Source organism: Plectropomus leopardus, chromosome 7, assembly GCF_008729295.1.
Source record: "Plectropomus leopardus isolate mb chromosome 7, YSFRI_Pleo_2.0, whole genome shotgun sequence".
Classification (NCBI taxonomy): Eukaryota; Metazoa; Chordata; class Actinopteri; order Perciformes; family Serranidae; genus Plectropomus; species Plectropomus leopardus.
This window is the reverse complement of record NC_056469.1, coordinates 7489349-7513051: the sequence shown is the minus strand read 5'-3', so window position 1 is coordinate 7513051 and position 23703 is coordinate 7489349. Positions and strand designations below refer to the sequence as shown.

General features: G+C 39.6%; 1 protein-coding gene across 1 annotated transcript in view; it reads right to left on the bottom strand.

Moving 5' to 3' along the window:
• LOC121946024 (neuroendocrine convertase 1-like) overlaps positions 1-23703 on the bottom strand; it is a 204329-nt gene that overhangs the window by 47070 nt on the left and 133556 nt on the right. Inside the window, exon 13 of the mRNA XM_042490429.1 lies at positions 20020-20133. Within this exon, the coding sequence (XP_042346363.1) occupies positions 20020-20133 (114 nt within the window). The remainder of the gene's footprint in view (positions 1-20019; positions 20134-23703) is intronic.

The following is a 23703-nucleotide window of genomic DNA, read 5'->3' as shown; positions in this document are numbered from 1 at the left end:
TACAGATTGCCCCAAGCTGAAACTCTTCACAAGTATTAGGATTCTGTCAATGTTCATTGTACAGGAGATTTTTACCAGGAGCTAAATTATCTGCAGTAGTCTCCTCTCATAAGAAAACAGACCAGGTCATTTAAACCGGTAAAATCACTGAATAATGCAGTTTCACGTTACAAATCAGTGTTTCTGCAATGCTGCTTGGCTCACTGCAGACTGGCTGCTAGCCCAGCACCTGCTAATGAGTGCTCACCTTTTTTCTCTGATAAGTTAAGATCCAGATGTTCAGGAAGTTTTTTGGGGAGCTGAATTATCCCCAGAGTTTTCTTACATCCCAGAACAAATGGACCAGGTGGTTTAAACCAGTAAAAAAATTAAATAAAGCCGTTTAATGCTAAATATACAGTATATATATATATATATATATATATATATATATATATATATATATATATATATATATATATATATATATATATACAGTATGTACATATATATATATTTGTGACACTGCTCATCGTGAAGGGGCTGCTGTTTTGATTTATCCATTCTTGCCTACTGTAGAAGCCTGGCAATTCAACATGGCAGATCCATGGACAAGGGATCAGGAATCAACAGGTTTGGGTGAATAGCAGCAAAACTCAATGTAATGCATGCAGTTTTTGTCTATTCTTGACTTTTTAACTGTATCCATGCTGAACTGCAGTGAGGGGATACAGGAACACAAAGAGAAAAATTAGGTGGAAGCCCAATAAGGAAGACTTTTAAGATCACAGATTAACTTTGAAACATCAGCAAATTGGCTTGATTTCTTTCAAAAACAAAAAGGTCATGAGCAATTTGACAATGTACAATCCAAAATTTAGCTAGAAATTAGTAAAAAGCTCCAGAAGAAGTATCTGAAAATAGCAAGAAAATAAAGGGGGACAAAAGCAAAGCATACAATGAAGTGACCTAAAAAGAAATGCAAAAAAATTAAAAATTAGTTAGTTGTCAGCAATAATGTGTTAATTGTGAGGCAATTAATGTCCCTAACACATGTTAATTGCTGACATTTCTGTTTTTAAGAGGCTGTACTGGGCTGAGTTTTAAAGCTATAGTGATGATACTAATATGATATGAAAGTAAAAGACCTACAGAATCTGGTTATACCAGTGCTAACTTCACAGGAAGGGGGTAAAATAATACTCCAAAGACTTTATACTTATACTTTAAGACACATTTTGGCAATGGAAAAACAGCATGGTCACTTCACTATGCCCTCAAGATATCCAAATGAAAATGGGTTCTGTGGGTTCTCATGAGTCTCCCCTTTACAGACATGTAAAGGGGAGTCTTTATGCTAGTCCCATGCAGTATTTTGCTGACACTTCATTCCCAATAAAGACAATCTGGAAAGAATTGCTTTACCTTGTGAATGAGGACCTCAAACTGTTTTTTAATGCAAAATAATGGAATTGAAAACGAAAATCAAAAATGTGATTAATTGTGATTAACTATTGACATTGTGCAATTAAAAAATAATTGTTTGACAGCCCTATATACTTTGTAACATAATTTTAATATATAATCCTAACATTCATAAATAACATTATGGACTTTTTCCCTTTTTTTGATATTTTCAAATATTTGTTTCTTTTTCTCTCTTGTTTTTTAACATCAATTTTCATCAATTTTGTAAGGTTTAGGTAGTTGTGAAAGGGTTAAGGACTGTGAATTTTCACCACCACTTCAGTTTAAAATGAGACTGCGGGGCCAATATAGACAGGAGGAATTATAATTATAATTGCAGCCAATAAGTCTTTTAATATGGACATACAAGTATTGTATTGTGTGAATGTTTATATGTGTGTGTGTGTGTGTGTGTGTGTGTGTGTGTGTGTGTGTGTGCGCGTGTGTGCATGCGTGCATGTGTGCATGCGTGCGTGTGTCTGTGTAAATGACAGCAAATAGGAGACAGGAAATGTGCGTGCCTCTTAAGTGTCTGTCTGTCTCTGTGTTTACTCCTCCCTCTTTAAAACAAAAAAATGGCAGGCATCCACCGTGTTGAGTTATAGTGACATGACTCACGCAATGTCTACTGCGAGTGACGACTGCAGCTCTTTTAATTGCATGTCTGCTCTGAATGATGGGATACTTAATTCCTACACATTCCACACAATTGCTTTTCACACTGGCAGAGGCCTGGGGAGGCGGCGGAGGCTTTCTGTGGCCATATGGAGAGGGAGGCAGAGCCCGGGCTGAGTGATCGGGAGCTTACCGCCTCATCCCTGCACCAGACTGGCTGCTATACTGTACTGAAGCTGCAGACAGGCACACGAAGCAACCCACTAATGAAACACGTTCCACACAAACACACACACACACACACACACACACACACACACACACACACACACACACACACACACACACACACACACACACACACACACACACACACACACACACACACGCAACCGGGATGTGGTTAGATTTAATTTAGCTTTTGTCTCTATAACACACACTTCCAGATAAATAAAGTAAACACACACTCATCAGCAGGCTCTTAGTTGCACTCAAACACACACATATGCACAGAAACAAGCTCACACACATCTCTAACATAAAAAACAACCAAACGCACAACAGAAAAAAAACACACCTTTGCACATGGTCTCTAACACACACACACACACACACACACACACACACACACACACACACACACACTCATGTCTGGTCTCACACCGCACACACTCAGATATGTTCTCAGTCACACACAGTCAGCTGTAGAAAGTGTGTTGACAGTCCTGTCAGCTCATGGTAGCACCATCAGGCTCCCTGCTGTCCCGTGAATGGGTCACTTCTCCTTCTCCTTCATCTCTCTTATCGCTTGGTCACATCGCCTGTTTTCAGTTCAGTCTGGAGAAAGAATAGCGCTGCTCTAGTGCTGCAGTAGCTGGACAGTGCTGTATCGCTCCAACCCCAGCTTCTGTGATTTTGGATTCTCAGCGGCTGACGAGTGATGTGGTAAAAACCAAACATACTGAACCAGCATGAATTTTAAACTATCCTGCTGCTCAACACATGTTTTCTGTGTGGACTTTCTTGGTCTAATCTGAAGTAATACAATAAGTCTACAGCCTGTTATGAAAACAAAATTATATATATATATATATAAATTTATATATTAATGTTTTGAAAGATCCCCTCCACTCAAAAATGTGTGAGCAAAATTTGAGGTGTTTCTACATTCCTCTACCTAAGGCGGCGATGTCTGTACACTTTCCTAAAATCTACGATTCAAACATATCCAGGGCAAGCTCACGAAAGCTAATCACTGTGTAAAATGCAAATAAAACATAGTGTATGTAGAGCGGATTCATAACATGTACAATAATAAAAAAAATCCAAAGCAGAAGGAACATATCTTTCTGCAACTTTGATTACATCTGTTATAAAATGGCATAATAACAATGTGAACACACTGCAACATCGTAGCAGATATTGCTGCATGTTTCACAACCACTAATGCTGTGTGTCAAATGCACATGGCATGATGAACTGTCAATTTTCATACATTGAAAGTGGTTACCACTGCAGCCCTATAAACATGACGAACCTCTATGATGCTTCCTCTAACACAAATGCTAGCCATCTTGATGCACCTTTACTGTCAATCTAGCGCAAACAGCATTAATAGTTAGGGTGCAAGGCCAGATCCAAAATTTCTCAACGAGGGCAAAAGAATAGATCTGCTTTCAGGGCCTTTTGGGGGGGGGGGGGGGGGGCGGTGTCAGGATAATGGCAAAGTCTTTGCTATCAATAGTATTTCTCATGTCATTTGCTTTCACTTGAATAAGTCTTCAAAGATATACATAGGTACGGTCCTTGGTTTAAATAGTGAATCTTAATATTCTTCTCATTAGTACTTGAGATATAAACAGGTTTTTCATTGTTCATGTATTATAAGCCAGTGATCCATGATTTTAGCTTTGCATAGTGGCATATCAACATCTGCTACAATGCAAAGCCGCATGAAACAATTGAGACTGATGGGAGTGTTATTCATTTAGAGGTGTTTGGTCAAATACCACATTATTAGATGAATTTTATAAATTTTGAACTAATGATTATGATAGATGAAAAAGTTCACAAAGACCATGATTGTCTGCACCAAATTACAGCACAATGTTGGGAAATTGTTGAGACATTCCGCTCTGAACCATACATGTTAACCAGCTGGTGGTGCTACTGTATGCGAAAAGTCGGGCAGTCACAAAGTCAGTAGAATTCATCCTCTTGGGTAAATGTATATCTGAACACAATTTCATGGCAATCCATCCGATTGACTTTTTTGGGATATTTCAGTCTGGGGTGAAGTGGAGGACTAAAAACTATAAGCTTTAAAGGATGGTTTCATTGTCTTGTTATGTCGTTAACACATAGTCCAAGGCTTTTCCATTTTGACATAGAAAATATTGCTGCAAAACTGAGACCTTGGAAGCATTTGGCTTTAAGAATGGTTCAAACCTGTGCTCAAAACTGTCATGTTCCTTGTTTTCTGATTCAAGCAGGTGTTCCTGCAGCTGTCAGTCAAACTAGTGTCTCGTGAAACTGGAAACATAAAAAGCATCAGTTCCTGAGTGCTAGAGATTTTTTCCAGAGAAAACCCTACCATGCGCTGGTGGTTCAGAGCTGTAAATATGAAAGCTTGCATCAACTGAGCATTCCTCAAATTGAATATTTCCCTATAAAATGTTATTGTATACCTTAAAACCTTAAAGTACCTTAAACATTTTGAATGTCAGCACAAGTATTAACAACCGGCAGAATTAATGCTAACATACTGGTATTGGCCTCAGATGCAGCGGTTAAATGTCAGCTCAGAGAACAGCCAGGAGTACTGTTCATTGATGTGACCCTGGAAATACCCTGGCCCCCACAGACCCCAGCAGGCCCCTGTGCATGCAAAGTAAGGAGAGAGAGACGTATAGAATATATGGAGAAAGACAGAGAGGCTGCTAATGCATTTAGTAGCCAGGCCTCGTTTAAGAAAAGCCCTTAATGACTTTAATTGATCTTTATTAGCTTCAATTAGAGACGGACACTGGGGGGAAAACAAGGTTGTGATTCCTGCAGATAGATCAGAGGAGGTGAGCGGGATCAGAGGGAAATCAAGGAGACACAGAGAGAGAGAGATGTACTGCCTATTGTTTTTTTTTTGTTTCTTTTTTATGTTTGTAATGTTTGGTACATTTAGTCTCGAGCTCACAGTGACCCATTACAAATAACGTAAAGCAGTTAACATGACTCCCTTGACTGTGGAGTTATGAGGAACAGCTTTGGTGACCTGTCCTGCAACCCTGTTGTAATTTAAAGCATGGGGACAAAAGGAGGGAAGCTTTTCACTGAAGACCTGTGCACAATTTAATTTGTTTAGTTTGTGCACACAGACATTAAAGGTGGGTTCAAACAGAGTGCCAGGTGAATTTTGAGGGTTGCTTGATTGTATACAAAGACAAGAGGAGAGGGAACAGAGTGGGGGCGATAAGACGCAAATTCACCCGTGTCGGCACAAACTGAGGTCAGGACATGTTAACTAGTGTCGTTTCAACGTATGCAAAAAACCTGCAGTAACCCTGGGGCTTTATGAATCTTTTTTTTTTTTTTTTTTTATAAATGTACCGAAATTTACACAAAGTGAGTGTTTCCATTTTTAGCTAGGGTACGGCTAATATCTGGACAGGTAGTACACAGGCTGGTAAGGGCAAACTGTCTGCACAAATGGTCCCCCAGCTACCAATTTTTGGTTCTAAAATCATGCGAAGAGTGGTACAATGTAACGTTTATGTAATGTTTTCAGCGGCAAGTTTTCTTTTAGTCCCAAGAATGTTAGTGTAAAATTCTCTATACACATAAAAAAAAGTTTAAAAAAAAAGATTTTTTTGAAGTTTTTTTTGGTTTTGTTTAAACATCTCACATTACATTTCATAATAAAATATTCTGTAATCTCAGGCCTGAATAAAATTTTCTGAATGTTGCTTTGAAAACGTTCTCATGTAACATTATGGGAATGTTTTATAAAAGAACATTCTATGATCTGTCACCTCTCAACGTCACCTAAACATCCTCAGAATGTTGCTGTTACAGCGTTATTATCTAGGTCAGCATTTAACCTTATGGGGTCATTATTTAAAAATAATAAAGATCCTTAAAAGAGTCTTTGAACATTAGATTACAATGGTTCTTTTTTAAAATATTATTATAACTTTGCAGGTAATGTTAGCCAATGTTGTGTGAATATTCCCTGCTAGCAGGGCCAGTGGTGTAATCAATGTGATTGATGTGAGTGCACATTTAAAGGTATTCAGAACAGAGGGACAGAGTTTAGAATAGCAACTACTCAGGCTGTAATGCATTTCAAACTTAGTGCATTTCCTATAGGTTGGGCTCACTGACATGAATTGGCTATTACACAACGTGTAGTTGGCCGGTAAACAGCGATCCATTAACAAACCAGACAGCACAAAGCATAGAGCAAAAACAAATCAGAGGTACTGTCTAAAAGAAAAAAGTATGCTGTTTTATATACACACAAGTGTGCAAATTCCTAAAGTACCTTCCTGGTATTCCTGGCATTAATATGGAAAAAATTGGATATTTGTGAATTTTACAAATTGTGTGAATACATCATATCATGATTACTAGTTTAATCTCCAAAACTTTAGGGCTGTACCCAACTTAGTATTATCTGGATTACTTGGAATCGAACCCCTGCAGCAAGGACACAGCCTTTGTACATGGAGCACCCGCTCTACCAGGTGAGCTACTAGGCACCTCAATTCATTTGTTTTCCATACAAAGTTTTAAAGTTTGAACGAGCTAAGTGGGACGTTCAGTGTGACAGCGGCCCTCACGTAGTATAGTTAACGAGCTAACTGTGTTAAGGACAAATTGTAAGTGTGCACTATTTTTGGCTGACACTAGATATCAAACAAAAGCCAGAGACTGTAACAAATTATGTTGCTATGAGCTGTAAATTCACCACTTCTCAGCTAAATGTCTCTCCTCCTCTGTGCCACTGCTCTCTATTCCAAAGAGTAGCGTGAAAGTCAAAAGCACTCACTCTGTAGCAAAATCTGGAGACCAAAACGTCCCAGTGCACTCCAATGAAAAAACAACTGCTCGACTTGAAGCATTCTCAGTCTACTGAGGGTCTCTGACTGATGATTCAAATCCCCGACTTTCAAGGGGAAGCATGAAAAATTTTGGGCAGTTATTGTATATGTCTTTCAGTCTATGTGCAGCATTTTAGCCTCCCTTTTTTAACCTTTATTTATTTTTGAAGGTTTCTCTCAGAGAAAGCTTCTGTTTTGCAGGAACACCCTGATCACATTCACAGAGTTCCACACATACACAGCTGGAGGTACAACCACAGAGTGAGCTCCTGGCCACTGAGCAGCTCCAATGAAGCGGTTAGGGTTAAGGGCCTTGCTCAAAGTAATGGCAATGTAAGAGAAAGTGAAAAATTGCTGGTTTTTCACTTTCCACACCCAGATTCATCCTGCCAGTCTAGGAATTGAACTTACAACATCCAAGTCACAAGAATGCTACCTTTTTCCTTTCTGCCTTTACTGATAGGATGGCAATAGAGAGAGATAGGAAAGGTGGGAAAGACTGGGGGGGATGACGTGCAGCAAAGGTCTGCAAGTTGAGACATCCATGGATGCTGCAAAGGCAGTGATGGTAGAGACAGAGGAAACGTGGAGAAAGAGGCCCCTTTTACACTGCCTGCTCAGGGTGGGAATATCACACCGTTATGCCGCCTCAGAATCGCAGAATGTAGGGAGCTTTATAAAGCAGCTAGCAGCAGTTAGCAGCTAAGAAGAAGAAGAAGAGCAACCAAAAATACAAATGCATTTTGGAAAAACAATGAGACTCAGGAGCTCCAAGCAGAGGATGAAATGAGTAGCCATATAACAAAATAGTAAATGATTGTTACTGCTATGTTAGCGCCATTGTCATTGTTTATAAAAAGCTGTCAACACGTATTTTATATGTCACACTAGAGGCCAATGCTGTTGTGTTCAATGTCACACCCGTCGCCTCTTTTGCTTCCACGATCCCGGCAGCGTGATGGGGCAGCGTTTTGCCACCAGATGCCACCAGTGTTTGGTTTCGAGTGAAAATGCAAAGGCGGTATAAAGAAGGGACTTTGCCCTGTAGCGCTGAAGAGGAGCTGAAGAAGAGAATGCCATGCAGCAAAGGTCCCATCCAGAATTAACCCTGCAATTTGTTATGTGTGTCAACCACCAGGCAACAAGGACGCCTGACTAATAACATCTCACAGCAAAACCTGGTATAGTACATACTCTAGGTCAGAAAAATGCTTACATTACAAAAGCTAGAGAATCACATATCAGAGGTCATGTAGACCATGACTATAACTGGAAAAAAATATTTTTTACTGGTTTGTTTGAGATAAGAAAACATTTTTATTTTCAACATCTGATCTCCATTTATTTCTAGCTTATTTATATTCACAAGTCAATACAATTGATGGTGTAAAATCACTTTTAACTATGCATACATTTTTTTTGCAAATAAATCTGTCCTACAAATAAAAATGTGCACAAAGCCAATACAGTACAAGCTAGCCATACTGTCTGTCTCTCTCCCAGCCCTGCAGTCCCCTCATCCAGCCCACCATCCATCCCTTCCTCTTCCCAGCACTGTGTTTGTGTTTCTAGGGGGAGCTGGCTGACCCCTGACCCCGGGCTAATGAGAGCGATAACGAGGATTAAAAGGGGGTGACTGGAAGGTGTCTGAGAGTGGGGTTTAAACAATTACACTGGGCTGCCAACATGCCTTTCTTCATGACTCAGGAAATTACAGTCTCCCTCTCTCTCTCCCCCCGCACTCTTTCAGTCGCACACAAAAGAAAGGGCTTATGGAAAATAATAAATTATCTCGGGGCCACGTTAACTTGGATGTAAATCGCCGGGCAATTATGTTTTAATAGCCCTTTAAAAGAATGAGTAATTGGGCTGACACTACTGGGGTTGATCAGGCTCACCCGTCTCTCTCCCTTTGTGCCCACTGGAAGCGAGCTCTGGGTCTGTGCGTCGGTCAGCCTATAGGATGACGGTATGTATGGTAGTCACTCAGTTAGCTTGAAAAACACTAATGGTGATATCAGGGAATCTGGATGACTATTATCATCATGCTTAAATTCAGACTTTACTGTGGTAAACCAAGCATTGTCAGCCTTTTGTTTTTTATTTTATTTTGGTTTTTTTTAAATTTTCTGTTACCTCTTTCTTTGTGACTAGTCATTTATTGTTAAGATATTTGTCCTCTTCACTTCATAGAGATCACTAACTTTTTAGGATTTTTTATGATTAAGTTTTTGGTGTTATAGTTGGCGTTCTTTGCTATGTCTCATCACCTATCGTGGCTATCTTTGCTGTCATTACTAATTAGGCAAATGTCTGTTTTTGGCAAACTAAACTTTATATACATATTAGGGGTGTAACACAAAGCTACTATATGTTTTTTTTTTATTTCACAAAAATACCAGAAGTTGCTGGACATAGTCTAGAATGCCATATTTTCTGTGTTATATGGTTGTATATGCCCAAGATTAGCTGATAACAAAACACACAAAATAATAATATTTGAACTGTGCACCAGTCTTGTTTTGAACCCCCAAAAAGAGAAATTCTGTTCAGGTACAGGTGAAAATGAACAGTGGGGCTCTTATGAGTCACAATTTCATTGGGTCCTGTTGCAGGAATTTTCTTTAAATACTGTCTGTCTATGATTTAAAAAAAAATAAAATAAATAAAAAATGTCACTGGCAAAAAAAATGACTGGACTATAATATACCACAAAAAATAAAATAATATTTCCAGGTGAAAATGAGGCTGGTTAGAAGTGTCCATGAAAAACAAAAAACAAAAAAGTAAAAAAAAAAACACATAACTTCTAAGATGGTCTCTAACATAATTTTGTCTGTTTCCTATTTATTGTCAGGTTGTTAAGTGTCAAACTTAAAAGTATACTAAACAAGATTTTAAACATGATTTTCGGTTTCTGTTTGTAAACATGCTCTTTAGCGACAGTTAAAGTAAAAGTCAAACCCAGATTTACTCTCGCTTGGCTTTTCGCCTCATTATATTTGCTTTTTTTTTTGGCACTGTGTGTCTTGGATGCCTGCTGTTTCCAGTCTGGCACATCGTCGCTGCCTTTTTATAGAGCCCTGACCTCAACTGAGCACCCATGATTGCCCTGAACACAGAAAACAAGAATAAAAAGGCGTAAATACAAGCAGAGGGCAGAGTCTCTGCAGCTAAATACACTGCCACACATTTCTGGTGGAGCCATAAGTGATGACTAGGAGGGATTATTGTTGCATGAGTGGATATATTGTTTTTTGTTTGTTTGTTTGTTTTAAGGAAAATCCTGCATAGGTAATCTTTAAGCATTAAATCATGAGGTAAAAGTTACACCTGTGGAACATCAGTCAAGCTTTGTCTTCCACTATACAGCAACTCTGCAGAAAGCTGGTGAAAACATGTTAAACATGAACCTCATTGAATGTCGGACTATCCTTTTTTGTTTGTTTGTTTTTGTTTTTGCATAAAACATATTTAGATGCTAATACTAGCACTTCTTGTTGGCACTGTACAGACAATCATTTGGATTTACAGATGTTTAACATGTAAAAAAAAGAGCCTGCAATCACTGCAGACAGCAGGTTTAATGTCTGTGTGTTTGTTTTTAATTGTATTATGACTTTGAGAGGAAGTGACTTAACGTTTGTGGCAAATTGTGCCTCAAAAAAATGTGATGAATGTAAAGCTAATGAAAAATTATATTCATTCATAAATAAATAATAAAGGTGTATCTGTTCAGAGCAAATGTTTATCTTTATCTGAAAAACATATTTATATTAATTTACACCCCAAATAAATAGACAGTAAAGATGAAAGATGGCACATCAACTCATTATTTAAAAACAAAAAAGTTTTTTACCTTAAATAACATATGTATGACGGGTATAAGTCATGGATGTAAGCATGTGTGTCTAAATAGAAAAAAAGATGTCTGATGAGAACTTCCATCACTATAATTGTCCCCACTAACATGCACACATACACACATACACACACACACACACACACACACACACACACACACACACACACACACACACAGACAGAGGTGAGCAAGACCCTGGCCAGCTCCCTTTGACCTCTGACCTCTGGCCCGGACTGTGACCTGTGGATGATCAGGGTGTGTCTTGATTTGGCCACCATGGGGGGAAATGGAAGCAGGATCGATGCGAGAAGGAAAGAGATCACAACAGGCCAAACCTGGTGAGTCGAAAACCACCAAATGAGAGTGGAACAACACAAACAGCGGGGGAAGGAGGAGAGAAAAAAAGCGAAGAAAAATGAGATGGGAGAAAGAAGACAGAAAAAAAAATACTGATAGAGATCTGAGGCTAGAGCAAGTCTGACACACTAGAAGGAAATAATCAAAATCCCCGGCAGGATGTCGGACCTTACTGCAATGAACAAGCAAATGGTGGGATAAACCTATATTTATCTCTGCTACTTTCATCTCAGGAGGAAGACAAACGGGGTAAGAAATTGATCAGATGAGCATCTGTTAGGCTTGGCAACAGTCACAAGTCTGCAGAGACGGTTTTTAAACCCCATTTTTCAATCTCATCTCCATTACTGTCAACGCCGTGCGGGCACTTAAAGGACTGTTCCACGGTGAAAGAAGAAGAAGACGAGGGCCGTGTACGCAAATGCAGGCTACTGCACCTCACTTCTTCACCTTGTTAGTGGTTCCTTTTAGACAGAGGTTCTGTAATTCCTGCAGCCGCAGTAAGAGCTTGACACAGACAATTTGTGCAGTGAGTCTCTACAGGAGTAATGGAGTAAAAGAGTCAAATGTTTTTTTTCCTTTGATGATAACTCTTGTTCTTTAAAAATTTAAGGGCTATCTATATCTTATATCTGCTCGATCCTTAGTATATCTTTCGAAAATATAAGAGGTCAACTAATGTGTGTTCTTGATTGTCCATATTGAGATCACTGCCAGCAAGAGGGTAGAACACTAAGGATGTCTTTCAGTTAGTCACCCTGCTGGTGGATTGAGTAGGGTGTGAAATAACAACCAGCACAGCCTCTAAGGGACACTTGGGAGCACTTATACTCAGTATGTGTGTTCAGACTGCTGCAACTACTTTTGCAACTATCAATTCATAAGCCAAAAAATAGTAAAAATAAATGAATAAAGGGGCGCCCAGTAGTTCAGTTGGTAGAGTGGGCAACCAAATGCACAGAGGCTATATCCTCGCCGCAGCGGCTGCAGGTTTGATTCCGGCCTCGGCCCTTTGCTGCATGTCGTCCCTTCTCTCTGTCCCTTTCATGCTTAAACTGTCCTATTGTATGAAGGCTAAAAAGCCCAAAAAATAATCCTATAAAATAAACTGATAATTACATACATAAAAAACAAGTTGAAACTTTAAAATTGCCTATATTGTGGAACCGACCGTCCAAAAACAATATTTAGTTTACCATCTTATAAGACTACATATTGTCCTCAGACCATCATTGTTTTAGCCTTGTAATTTTTCAATTATTTTCAGCTTTTTTCAGTCATAAAGGACTCCAACTGGACCGCCCATAAGAGGGGAAAGGGGGAAGCTTATAAAAATAATCATGTTCATCCGAAACATAAGCAATGATAATCATATTTTGCAACCCTGCTTTCTAGACATCACATTTATATACTAATACCTTGTTTTGCCACAGTAACATAATTTCTGTGAGGACTATGGTCAGTGGTAACTTTTTTTACCCTGGGGAACAAAGCACTACATTTTGTACCGCACAGAAACTGTAGTGAGATGGTCGGGGGGAATGGACAGAATAGATAGCAGAACTTTGACACCAGAGACTGGTGGTCACTACAAGGTACTTTAAAAATGAAAAAAGAAATGTACCATCAGTTTTTTCTAATAAGTTCAGTGTCAAAGTTTTGTATCTGTGAAACGTATTTACTGTTGTAAATCAGTGGTATACAATGGTAATGTCTAGCAGACAGGGTTGGCTTTTGGCGTCATCTATGTATGCCTCTTCCTCTGGCTCACATCTTTGCCTGTGTTCCTCACCGAGGCTCTTTTATTCCCTCCTGAGCGGCTCCGTCACCCATGTCGCCGGGGGACAAGGAGAACGTGGCGTTTTCCCTGGATCAAAAATTTACGAGCAATTAAAAGTCGGCCGACGCCCGGCATCCATCAGCCCTGCGTGCTGCTGCCAGGCTGGGTGAGGGGGACTCGCAGTAAACCACAGGCTATATACTTTTATATCTGTTTTCCCTCCAAAGAGGGAAGGTTATGACAAAATTATGTTTTACTGTCCTCAGTTTCTGCTGCGATGTAGACATCTTTCACTGAACAGGCTCGTTGGAGGTCAGAGCCCCTGGAAAGGAGGAAGGAATAGAGAGATATGTGTAAAAGTGTGTGTTGGGTGATTTTTTTTAAACCGCTGACAGAAGCCTTTAACACAATAGGAATAACATAGTATCTGCTCCTCTGGTCGATCAGTTACCGAGAAAAGAGTGACCTAATTACTCTGTTGTTTATTACTGCAGAGCTCTGATTTATCCCCCTATGCTGATGTAATTTCAACACTGAGTCTTCCTCTTCAATAATTTTTCTTTTTTTCTGTTTTCAAATACACAAACACACTCGTGCACAATGATCCAATGCGACACACCTAATACACAAAAAAAAGCACGCAAACTCTCATACATCAACGCAGTCACTCTTTCACTTTTTCTGGCTCCTCGCGACAGGCCCAGACTCATTTGCATCCTTAATTGTGTTGTAATGTACTTTTAATTTGAAAATGGAGGCAATTAATTATTTTGATATGGAACAAAATGCCGCAAATGTAAACACTCTAATAGTTCTCCGTGAATGGAGTATCATTTTTCAAAAGAGGGATTGAATCTTATCTAATTTTTTAATGCCATACAAGTTTTTTTCTCTCTCTCTCTCTCTCTCTCTTATACCGTTTTACCACTCATGCATTCTCCTTGATATTCACTTTGTCTTTGCTCAGAGGGCAGCGTTTCTTTGATCTATTCCTCCGCTGTTATTTTCTATCTAAATCTCCCACAGGATAATTACTGTAGTTTCACCTATGCTATCAGAAGAGATTAAATGAAATTAAGCCTGTTTGGACATTCAGCCTCTCCTCCGTACGTCATCCTAACATTAGACTCTCCACTTTCTATTTCTGGGTCAGAGATGCTTCGAGTGGAGATGTGAATCGCAGATTAATTTTTTTTTCCTCCGTCAACCATGTGATCAATAGGTGTCAGTGTTCAAAGGAAAGCAAGCATCGCTGGAGGAGAGGAGGAGGAGAGAGGGGGAGGAGGGGGAGATCCATTTGTACAGGCCCGGGAAAAAACTGACACTTTCGCTCCCTCAACCTGATAAACTCGCCACAGAGAGGAACAGGATGGATGTGTGTTATTTTTTCCCCTCTTTTCACCCGTTTCCATCACCTTTTCCCCCCTTATTCCCTTTCTCTCCTCTATTGCACACAAATTTTCTGTCCTCTTATATCTCTAAACCCCCACCCAACCACCATCACCACCCCTCACCCCTATCTCTTCCACTCTCTCCCTTTCTGATTCTCCCGAGGGTGCTGGGAGCTCGCTGACATCACAGCCGGCCTGGCAACAGCCTATAAATTATGAGTGACAAGTCTTTGGACCAATAAAAGCACCACCATATTTCATGCACAGTAAATCTGATTGCAGATTGCTCTGGCGTGTGGCGGCTGACATGTTTATTGTCGTTATGGCGGTGGGAGCTGAGGGTAAAGGGGGGCCAGGGGCTTGGGGGACGAGGGGGTTCGCTCCCCAGCATCAGAGTTTCTAAAGCTCCTCTCTATATGGAGGTCAAACAGATGGGAACTCTGGGATGCTGGCGACCCCTTCCACCCATCCTGCAACCCCCCGCTCCAAATCCCCAAACACACACAGACATAAACATACATTCACACACATCAATGCCAACTCAGCCAACATCTATACGACAGCTATTTTTCCTTCAGCTTTTACAAAGCCATGCGACTGCTTCTTTCACTGCAACCATCTGTCCTCAATCTGCACATGCTCCCTGTGGAACTTTTAAAGAGGTTCACCATTGATTTTTCTCATTTAAAGCAAGACGATGTAACTTTTGAAAAAAGAAATAACACATTCTTCCTACTACAAATGTACATTTTAATCCATAAACTAGAAAATGTTGTTTGCCTATTTCAATACACTTTGGGGTTTTGCTGCTACAGTCTTTCTTGGTCTGCTATCCAATGGTGGCTAATGTTTGCAAACTTTAGATGGATGGTAGATGTGTTGTACGAGATTACTGAGTCAGTGTGCTGCATTGGTGATTCTTCTCTACTTGTACTTCTGTTAAGTGCAGCACACACCAGCCACCTTGTGGAGCGTTGTGTCTTTGCTGACATCAAAAGCACACACAAGATGTGTCATGCAGTCAAAGGATGAAGTCAAGGTTCAGTCATAAAACTGCTGTTTTTCTGGAGCATGTAAATGCTACACCTTCTCCCTGCCATTTTCATTTAGGCCACAATGTACAGTGGCCAAGAGAGCTTAATACAAGGTACGAGGTACCTTTTTTTAATGCACCACAACTTACAGGACCATACGCAAAAAACACCAATCTGACAACCCATATACAGCATTACAAAACATGCTGCAAGTACAAAAAAAGACCTCGGCAGACGTCACAAGTTTCCAGGGGATACAAAAACCCTGAAAAAACCATCAACAACATTCCAATACTGTTCAAAACTAAACCAACAATGTGTCGCTCTGGCATTCTGATGCCAAGATGTAGATATTATTGATAATATATATACTGTATGTAGCACTAGTTTTAAGTATCCTACATACTATTTTGTACTTTTGTTACATTGTTCTGAATGACTTGCATCTTTTGTTTTCATGCTGCAGGCTTTTGCTTTATGTTCAGCATGTTTCTGCATGCGATCAGATAAAGGGGTGACACAATTCAATACTTTAATCTTGACTTGCAAAAACTTTGATGTTAGGTTGTACTGAGAGATATAAAGCATTTGAAGATAGTCCAAGAAATGACTTCACAATAAGCAAAAACATTTACTGGTTGACCATTTATACTGCAGAGTTCCAAGGGTTAAGTGCCAGTTTTGGCCCTCCATCCTTCAAACAAACCGCTCTTGATTTCACCACGACATAGACTACTGTATATGTGCTGTAGTTGCCGCAGTAATAGGCCAGTCACAAAACACATTAAAATCAAAGAACACTTGACATACAAATAGTTGTTTTTTTCAGGGTATAAGAAGGATTGAGTGCATGCATTGTTTGGCTGTAGAAGTTTGGATACTACTTGATACTGGGTAATTTTGCAGGATAATGATACCTTAAAGGGAACAAGTATTCAGCTGTACTGTTGTCCAACAAGAGTTACAAAGTCTCACTAAGTCACTTCAGTACACATAAAAAAAAATTATCAGCACTGTGGTTTGTTGTGTCTCAGTCTTCTCTTAATGAAATTAAAATTTGTTCGCAATACTGGATATCACTGCTGATGCAATAACCTTTTTTTTTCATTTTAATTTTTATTCCCAAACAAACATGAAATAATAAAAATCACTTTCTGTGTGCCTGAGGACTTTTCTGGGGAATCTGATAATCACTTTTTAAAAAAACTGGCTAAATCATAACTGAGTCAACTGGCAACAACATGTAGAATCATGTACATCACATACATGAAATGATTCAATCATCTGTTGAGTCACATGCTAGAGGTCAACAGACAACAGTCACACACTGACAGAATAAAGAAAGCTATAGAGAAGCTATAAAGAAGCTATAAAGAAAATAAAGAAAGCTCCTCACTATAACTTATAAGCATTCAGTGTTATCTTCAATTTTCCTAAACATGGATCCTCTCATTACAGATATCAAATCTAATCTTTAATGTATCGTAACAACCTCATTGATGCTAAGTGACCCTGTGCTCACTGCACTGTCTAGTCCATCCGTCCTTCCCCATGCAATAAACCATTCTTCATAATTAGCGTGGCCGCTGCAGTATGATCTGGGCATTACAAGTCCTCAGCCGCAGCCCCTAAATGGACAGATTTCAACAGACGCCCGCTGGTGTGATCGGCATCATTATATTTTAATTAATCCATTCTTCTCACAGCAACACAGTAATTACAATCTATTTTATGACACGACATGCTGCGAAAGAGAGGAACAGGAAGGCAGCGAGAGGGAATAATAGCCAGAAAAGGGAAAAGCAGGGGAGAGTAAGGATGGGAAAAGGGAACTACAAAGAGAGGTGAGGGCGGTGAGTTTTAAGGTGAGTGAGACAGAGAGCAGAGGAAAACCATCACAAACGCTATGACTGATTACCGATATGTCATCGCCCGGCTGACATTGTAAAAGCATTGTAAAAGCGTTTATACGATGTCTGGAGGAGCACGGGGCTCACTCTCTCTCTCCCTCCCAGATTCATGCTTCATACAGTCAGAGGGAGAAGCTCCATTTCCTCCAGCCTCTGTCTATATAAATCAGAGCAGGTACGGACACTCAGACACGCCGTGGGTGTGATAATAACATTAGAGGATTACAATGACACTCCTCCCGGACAAGATCACCTGTCCCAACTGCCATAAAACAGCTGCCTCTTGTGGTTGCAGAGCTTTATACAAGGAGAGTGTGGAGGTGTGTGTGCACGTTAAAGTTGTGTCTGCACGTGGCAAATGCAGCAGTGAACAAGTGGAAGATGTCACCGCTTGTATGATCCATTGCGGACTGTTTACTTGAGTAAACTTGTAATAAGTGACACCTGAGTTTAATACTGAAAGCTGTTAATCGCAACTGAATGTTACTTTAAATTCAATATATGTTTTTTTAAGCAAGCACTTTTGTGTCAGAGTGGCTCAAAAAGAAACCTTCAGGGCACTTTCAGTGCTTTACGCAAGAATAACTGAATTTTATGTTATTCAATTCACCTGAAATTATCCCAGTAAAAGATCATATAGGGATAATTACTGTAATCATAAATTTCATAATCACAACCATACCCAGTTAAACTATTCAATCATACATCTGTCCATATCATGAAAAATCTTTAGGGGGGTCTTCAATATATTACAGAAAAATGTCCAAATATGTTGACACTTGCAGCCATGCAACGCAGCATATAACAGTGGTGTAGCATAACTGATAGCATTGTATATCATTGTTATTATTGCCTACAAAGTAGGATCCTCTATAACGTAGTATCTGATTTGATCTGAACTGATCCAAAATTTGATTTGAAAGAACAGCTGTTGAAAGTCAAAATTAATCAGTTAGTGTGACTGATTTATGGTAAGAGTTATTGATAAGAAGGTTGCTTAGCTTAGCAAAAAAGACTGGAACAAGGGGGGTGCAGCTAGCCTGGCATATTATAGCTTGGGGGGTGGGGGGGGTGGGGGGGGTTATGTGCCAGACTATTTCTTGGCAGGGAGCAGAAACTTCTTCAAGTCTTTGCTGGTTGCCTGGCAACCTCACTGTGGTCAGGAAGTTACTGCTCCTGGCCAAGAAAATAAATCTGGCACATAAATACCCGTAAAACCACAACTTATCATTTTTGCACTTTGGTTCAATACAGCTTGAACATAGAATATATGGCAATTATTAGAGGTCATGTTGGGTTGATTTTGTTACTTTTGGACAGAGCCAGTACAGCTGTTTTCTGATCCCTATGCTAAGCTAGTAGCTGGTGTAGCTTTCAATTTACCGTACAGACATGTGAGTAATATCAATATTCTTATCTAAAGTAACTCTTGGCAAGACAGCAAGTAAGTGTCTCGCCCAAAATGTTTATAATACACAACCAAACAAGACTGGCACATTTTGCTTGGATAGCAAAAGCAGCAAGTAATCAAGGGTTTCAGCCTACTACGGTAGTTCACTTTTTTTCAAAGAACTACCGATATGTAAATTAATTGATTAAAACATCAGTTTACATGTAAGCCTAACATGAAAAGTGGGCAGAATGAACCCCTCAGGGTTTGCCACACATTAATTTATTTGTGGCAGTGCGCCATGATTAAAACATCTGCCACAGCAAATAGATTTTTTAAATAGGAGTGCTATTGGAATATTTATGTATATATATATATATATATATATATATAATATATATAGAGAGAGAGAGAGAGAGAGAGAGAGAGAGAGACAAAGAGAGAAACATAACCATTCATTCTGCTGGGTCTAAAAGTTTGCATTCACTTATAACCAGCTGCTTACTACTAACTACTGCTGAGGAAAAAAAAAAACTCATGGAGAGCTCCACCTACGCTGGGTTCACAGACTCAAAAAACCCTCCGACTCTGAGAGGGGACACAGAATGATACAAAGGGATGCACGCATTTGTCATCCATCGTCAGCTTCTGATACACATGCACTCTAATTCTGTAGAAAACACTGCCCCTTTACACCTTGCATTTAAATTTGTCTTACATCCAGATTGCATCTGGATATGATTTAACGCGATTACATTTACACCTGGTATTAATATGTGTCTCTGGTGTCCAATGTAATATCTGACTGAGATCCAATAACTTTGTCCAGCTCAAACAACCAAATGCATTTCAAACTAGCCCCTTGAAGATGAATGCATTTACACTTGAGTTCAATGTGGTCACAATGCATCCCTGATCCAATCACAGTCCAACCTCAGTGCATTTTGGGTGCATTAACACCTGTACTTTCATGTGGTAAAGCAATATCTGAGTGTGATCTGAACACTGAAAATGCACTTCCCTATGTGCAGGGGGTCAATGTTGGCAGAATGCTATAGGCTTAAATATAACCCTACTGATGATATTACATTTGTGGTCAAAACCACTGAATGTTTGCAAGGATGTATCACAATACCTATGGTGCACATGGAATCCTGCTCCATTGATGCTCCACCCAGGCTCTTCAGGGTCGGGGATCTTTGCTGTGTTGGCGATCAGATGCTGAACATCCCTCCATGTCAGCTCGGGGCTGGGGCAAGAGACATAAAACAGAATATCATCAAACACACCCTTCCTTCGGCCCGTGTTCTACACTGACTGAAACCACAGAGGAAACACTTCAACTCTGCGTGATACTCTGAAAAGAAACCTGCAGGGAGCTCAACATGGGCTCTCGTCTTGTGTTGAAAGAGGATGGAGGACTGTTTTATGAAGCTTACAGCACATTCTATCAGGCACCGATGTAATTCTCATACTGTATTAATGCTAAGGTTTATTGATACATAAACTGCGGCGGTGAGACACTGCCATACCTTTTACAGCAGGTCCTCTAGACATAAAAGCACCTGTTTAAGTCAAGCTTACGGTTTTAATAATGGTGTCACTGAAAAACTGTGAATCCAACAAAGAATATTTGAGACTTTAACAAAAGAGCCTAGAGAGTCGAATGCAGAAAAAGTCTTCTTTTTAATCCCAGGCAGGGGAATTCTAATAGAGCGGACTCAAGTGTCATGTCAAGCAATATACTAATGGAATCCAATTAAGACCTTTAAACTGCGCCGAGAGCTGGAGGATATTAGCTCAGTTTTCTATAACAAAAGACCAAAGGGCCGTCAACGAGGGCTTTTTCGGGATATAAAAAGCATAAAGGAAATTGGGTTTTTCTGCTTTATCCACTCATTATTGTTCCCTAAGAAAATGAGTTGAATGGAGTATAAGAAAAAGCGCTTGGCCACCCAATCTGAATAGCCATTTTCTTTTTCTGAGAAGAAGTTCCTCCACTGTTTGCGTAACATCTGTACACGGACAGTGGTTTCTCCAGTACAGACGAGAAGAAAGAAGGTAATTAAAAGGTGTGCCACACAATTAGGCCTCCCGTCATTAATGACATAACTGCAATCCATCAAGCATGTCTGTTCAGCCACGTTAAAGTATACCGTTGTAGTTTTGTCTGCACAAAGACGTGAAGAAAAGGCCTTGGAAAAGGCTAAAATCACGACTAGCCTCTTCATTATTGTGCTGTTGAGTGTTAGACATCTCAGGAAATATCAGGCGAGGATATAAACAGATGTATTCCATTCACGTATTGGAAAAAACGAAGCAGAACAAAAGCGAGGAGAGAAGCTTTCATTAGCAGCATAAAACAAAACCCCGGCAAGCAGCGAGAGCAGGCAGCTAAAACAACATGATAGGAATAATACCAGTAACACTAATAATAGACGGATAGAATGAAACAAAACACAACGCACAAACAATTATTTTAAGCTTTGATTTCAAAGGGATTGGAGTGTGTGTGTGTGTATGTGTGTGTGTGTGTCTGTGTAGGGGGGGAATAGGCTTTGTACTTTTGAACTGTTGCTGCTCGCTGCGTGCGTCTGTGTGTATGAGTGTGCGTTCTGTATTATATATTAGCGGCAGCAGCGTGATTCTGTTATGTGCACTCCCCCACCTCCATCATCAGCACCACCACCACCATCACCCCTCTGGTGGAATCAGAGAAACCCCCGCGGCCCCGGCTGGTTTGCATAAAGCAAACAAAATTAAATTTGCTTTGCTAAATCAAAGCATGTATGGTATTCCAAGCCGCTCTCTCTGGGACAAATTACTTCAAACGGCCTCCTTTGTATCATAACAGAATAAAAAAAAGAATCAGCCCAATCAGCGGCTCTCCAAAACCCTCGACTCGGGAATTAATTATTGAACCGAGGGCTTTTCTCTCTCCTAGCAGTCCGCGACACAGATCTATTTATTTTGGAAAAGTCGTTTTGCTCTTAAAAACACACTGCTGGCTGAGAACCCAGTTTACTGCTATCTCTCTCTCTCTCTCCCTCAATGTTTTCACTCCTCTTTGCTGCACAGCCCCTGAAGGGACATATGAATAGGTTTAGGCCACGAAATTAATCTGAAAACCCCACAACCAGCATCCACCATAGTGCTGGTTAAACAGAAGTATTGCTTATGCTGTAATGGACTTAAGATGAACTGAGCTGTTAACTTGTGAGGTTTCTTTCACAGAGAGGTGGCACTTTTTTTTTCTTTGCACTACCTCTTTGTATTAATGCTCAACCATGTGTTTTCTCCTACTGTTGGTTTCAGTCTGGCTGCAAGAAAGCACAAAACCATTTGGCCTATTTATGAAATCAGATATTCAGCTCAAGTAAAAGAATATGAGCTAAAACAAAGGATCCTTTCAGACCATTTCCATGGTCCAGCTTGATGTTAAGGGTCTGAAAATTTCCATTGAATTTCAAGTTTCAAAGGGAAGTGCAGCTTGGGCATTTTGCACAAGTTTCAATATAGAATCCTTTTCATATAAGCAAGACGTATGGCATGTTTTGGTCAAAAGTATGCTCATTTAATTGAATTGCAGGCCTAAGCATGGACTGCATTGAGCAGCGTACTCTTTTATCACATGTGCAGATTATTTGCGAGCATCCCATTTAATAGGAATTCTGAAAATTACACCCTCTGTGTGCACAGTACATTCTCCCATCACATGTGCAGTCCAAACTACTGCCAACACTACTGCATCGTCAGAGCCAAAGGACTACATGTTTTCATTTAAGTTTAAGTTTTAGCACTGGAGTGAATATATTTTTCATTTTTATAATTTTTCAGTGAACCCGCTGACAGTAGCTCAAACAAAGTACACAATTTAGAACTTGTTCGCAGCTTCTGCTGGCTAGCATGTGGGATGTAGCTTCATTAAGCATGCTAATGCTAATGGAGAAGGTTTAGTCAATCTATTTCCATTCATTCTTTATTGTTTTTTTATGAATTAGTTGGTCACTTTAAACCCTAAGTTTGCACACAGCCCAAAATTTAAACATTTGGCTCAAAATTTCAATTAACTTTTCTCAGTTAGTTAACTTGCTAGCTAGCTAACTAAAAACACAGAATTTTAGACTGTAAGTATATGATAAATTAATGGATTATGTCTGCTTTTTTTTCATGTTTGACATAGTAAATACAGCCTGGCCAAACAACCTTTACATTTACATTTTATTCCCATTAATTCCCATATTCATTCCCATGGAAACTTTGCAACCTTAGTTGTTGTTTCTATTTAGTAAGCTCTGAAATTATTAAGGACATGCTGCATGTGATAATATTTAATATCAACCTCTTTTATTATTTTCAGAATACATACTCCAGGATACCAAAGCTGTAACTGGCAAATAGCGGTACTGTAGCTGGTGAGCTAACATGCTCGCTAACCAGAAACATGCTACTGCGAGCCAACTTCAATGGGCTTTTTTAATCAAAGAAATTTTGGCTTATCACAGTAGGAAAAGCACGTGTGATGAATTCCATTTAGAAGTTTCAGGGTCCTGGTATTGCGCATGCTGCCTCACTGTCATGGCTTACTGGAATACCTGAATAAAACTGATCCATTGTACTGGTATTATAATGGTAACAGCTGTGCTTTTACTATGAGAAGTCTACATGTCCATGAAAGTTCAGTAATGTGAAGTTGGTATTGTAGTTTCATGTTTTTATTGGTATTTATTACATTTTTAACATTTTGATTGGCACTTTAATTGTATTATCTTGTTTTTATGTTTCAGCTTTTATCATCTTGTCATGTTTTATCCTGCAT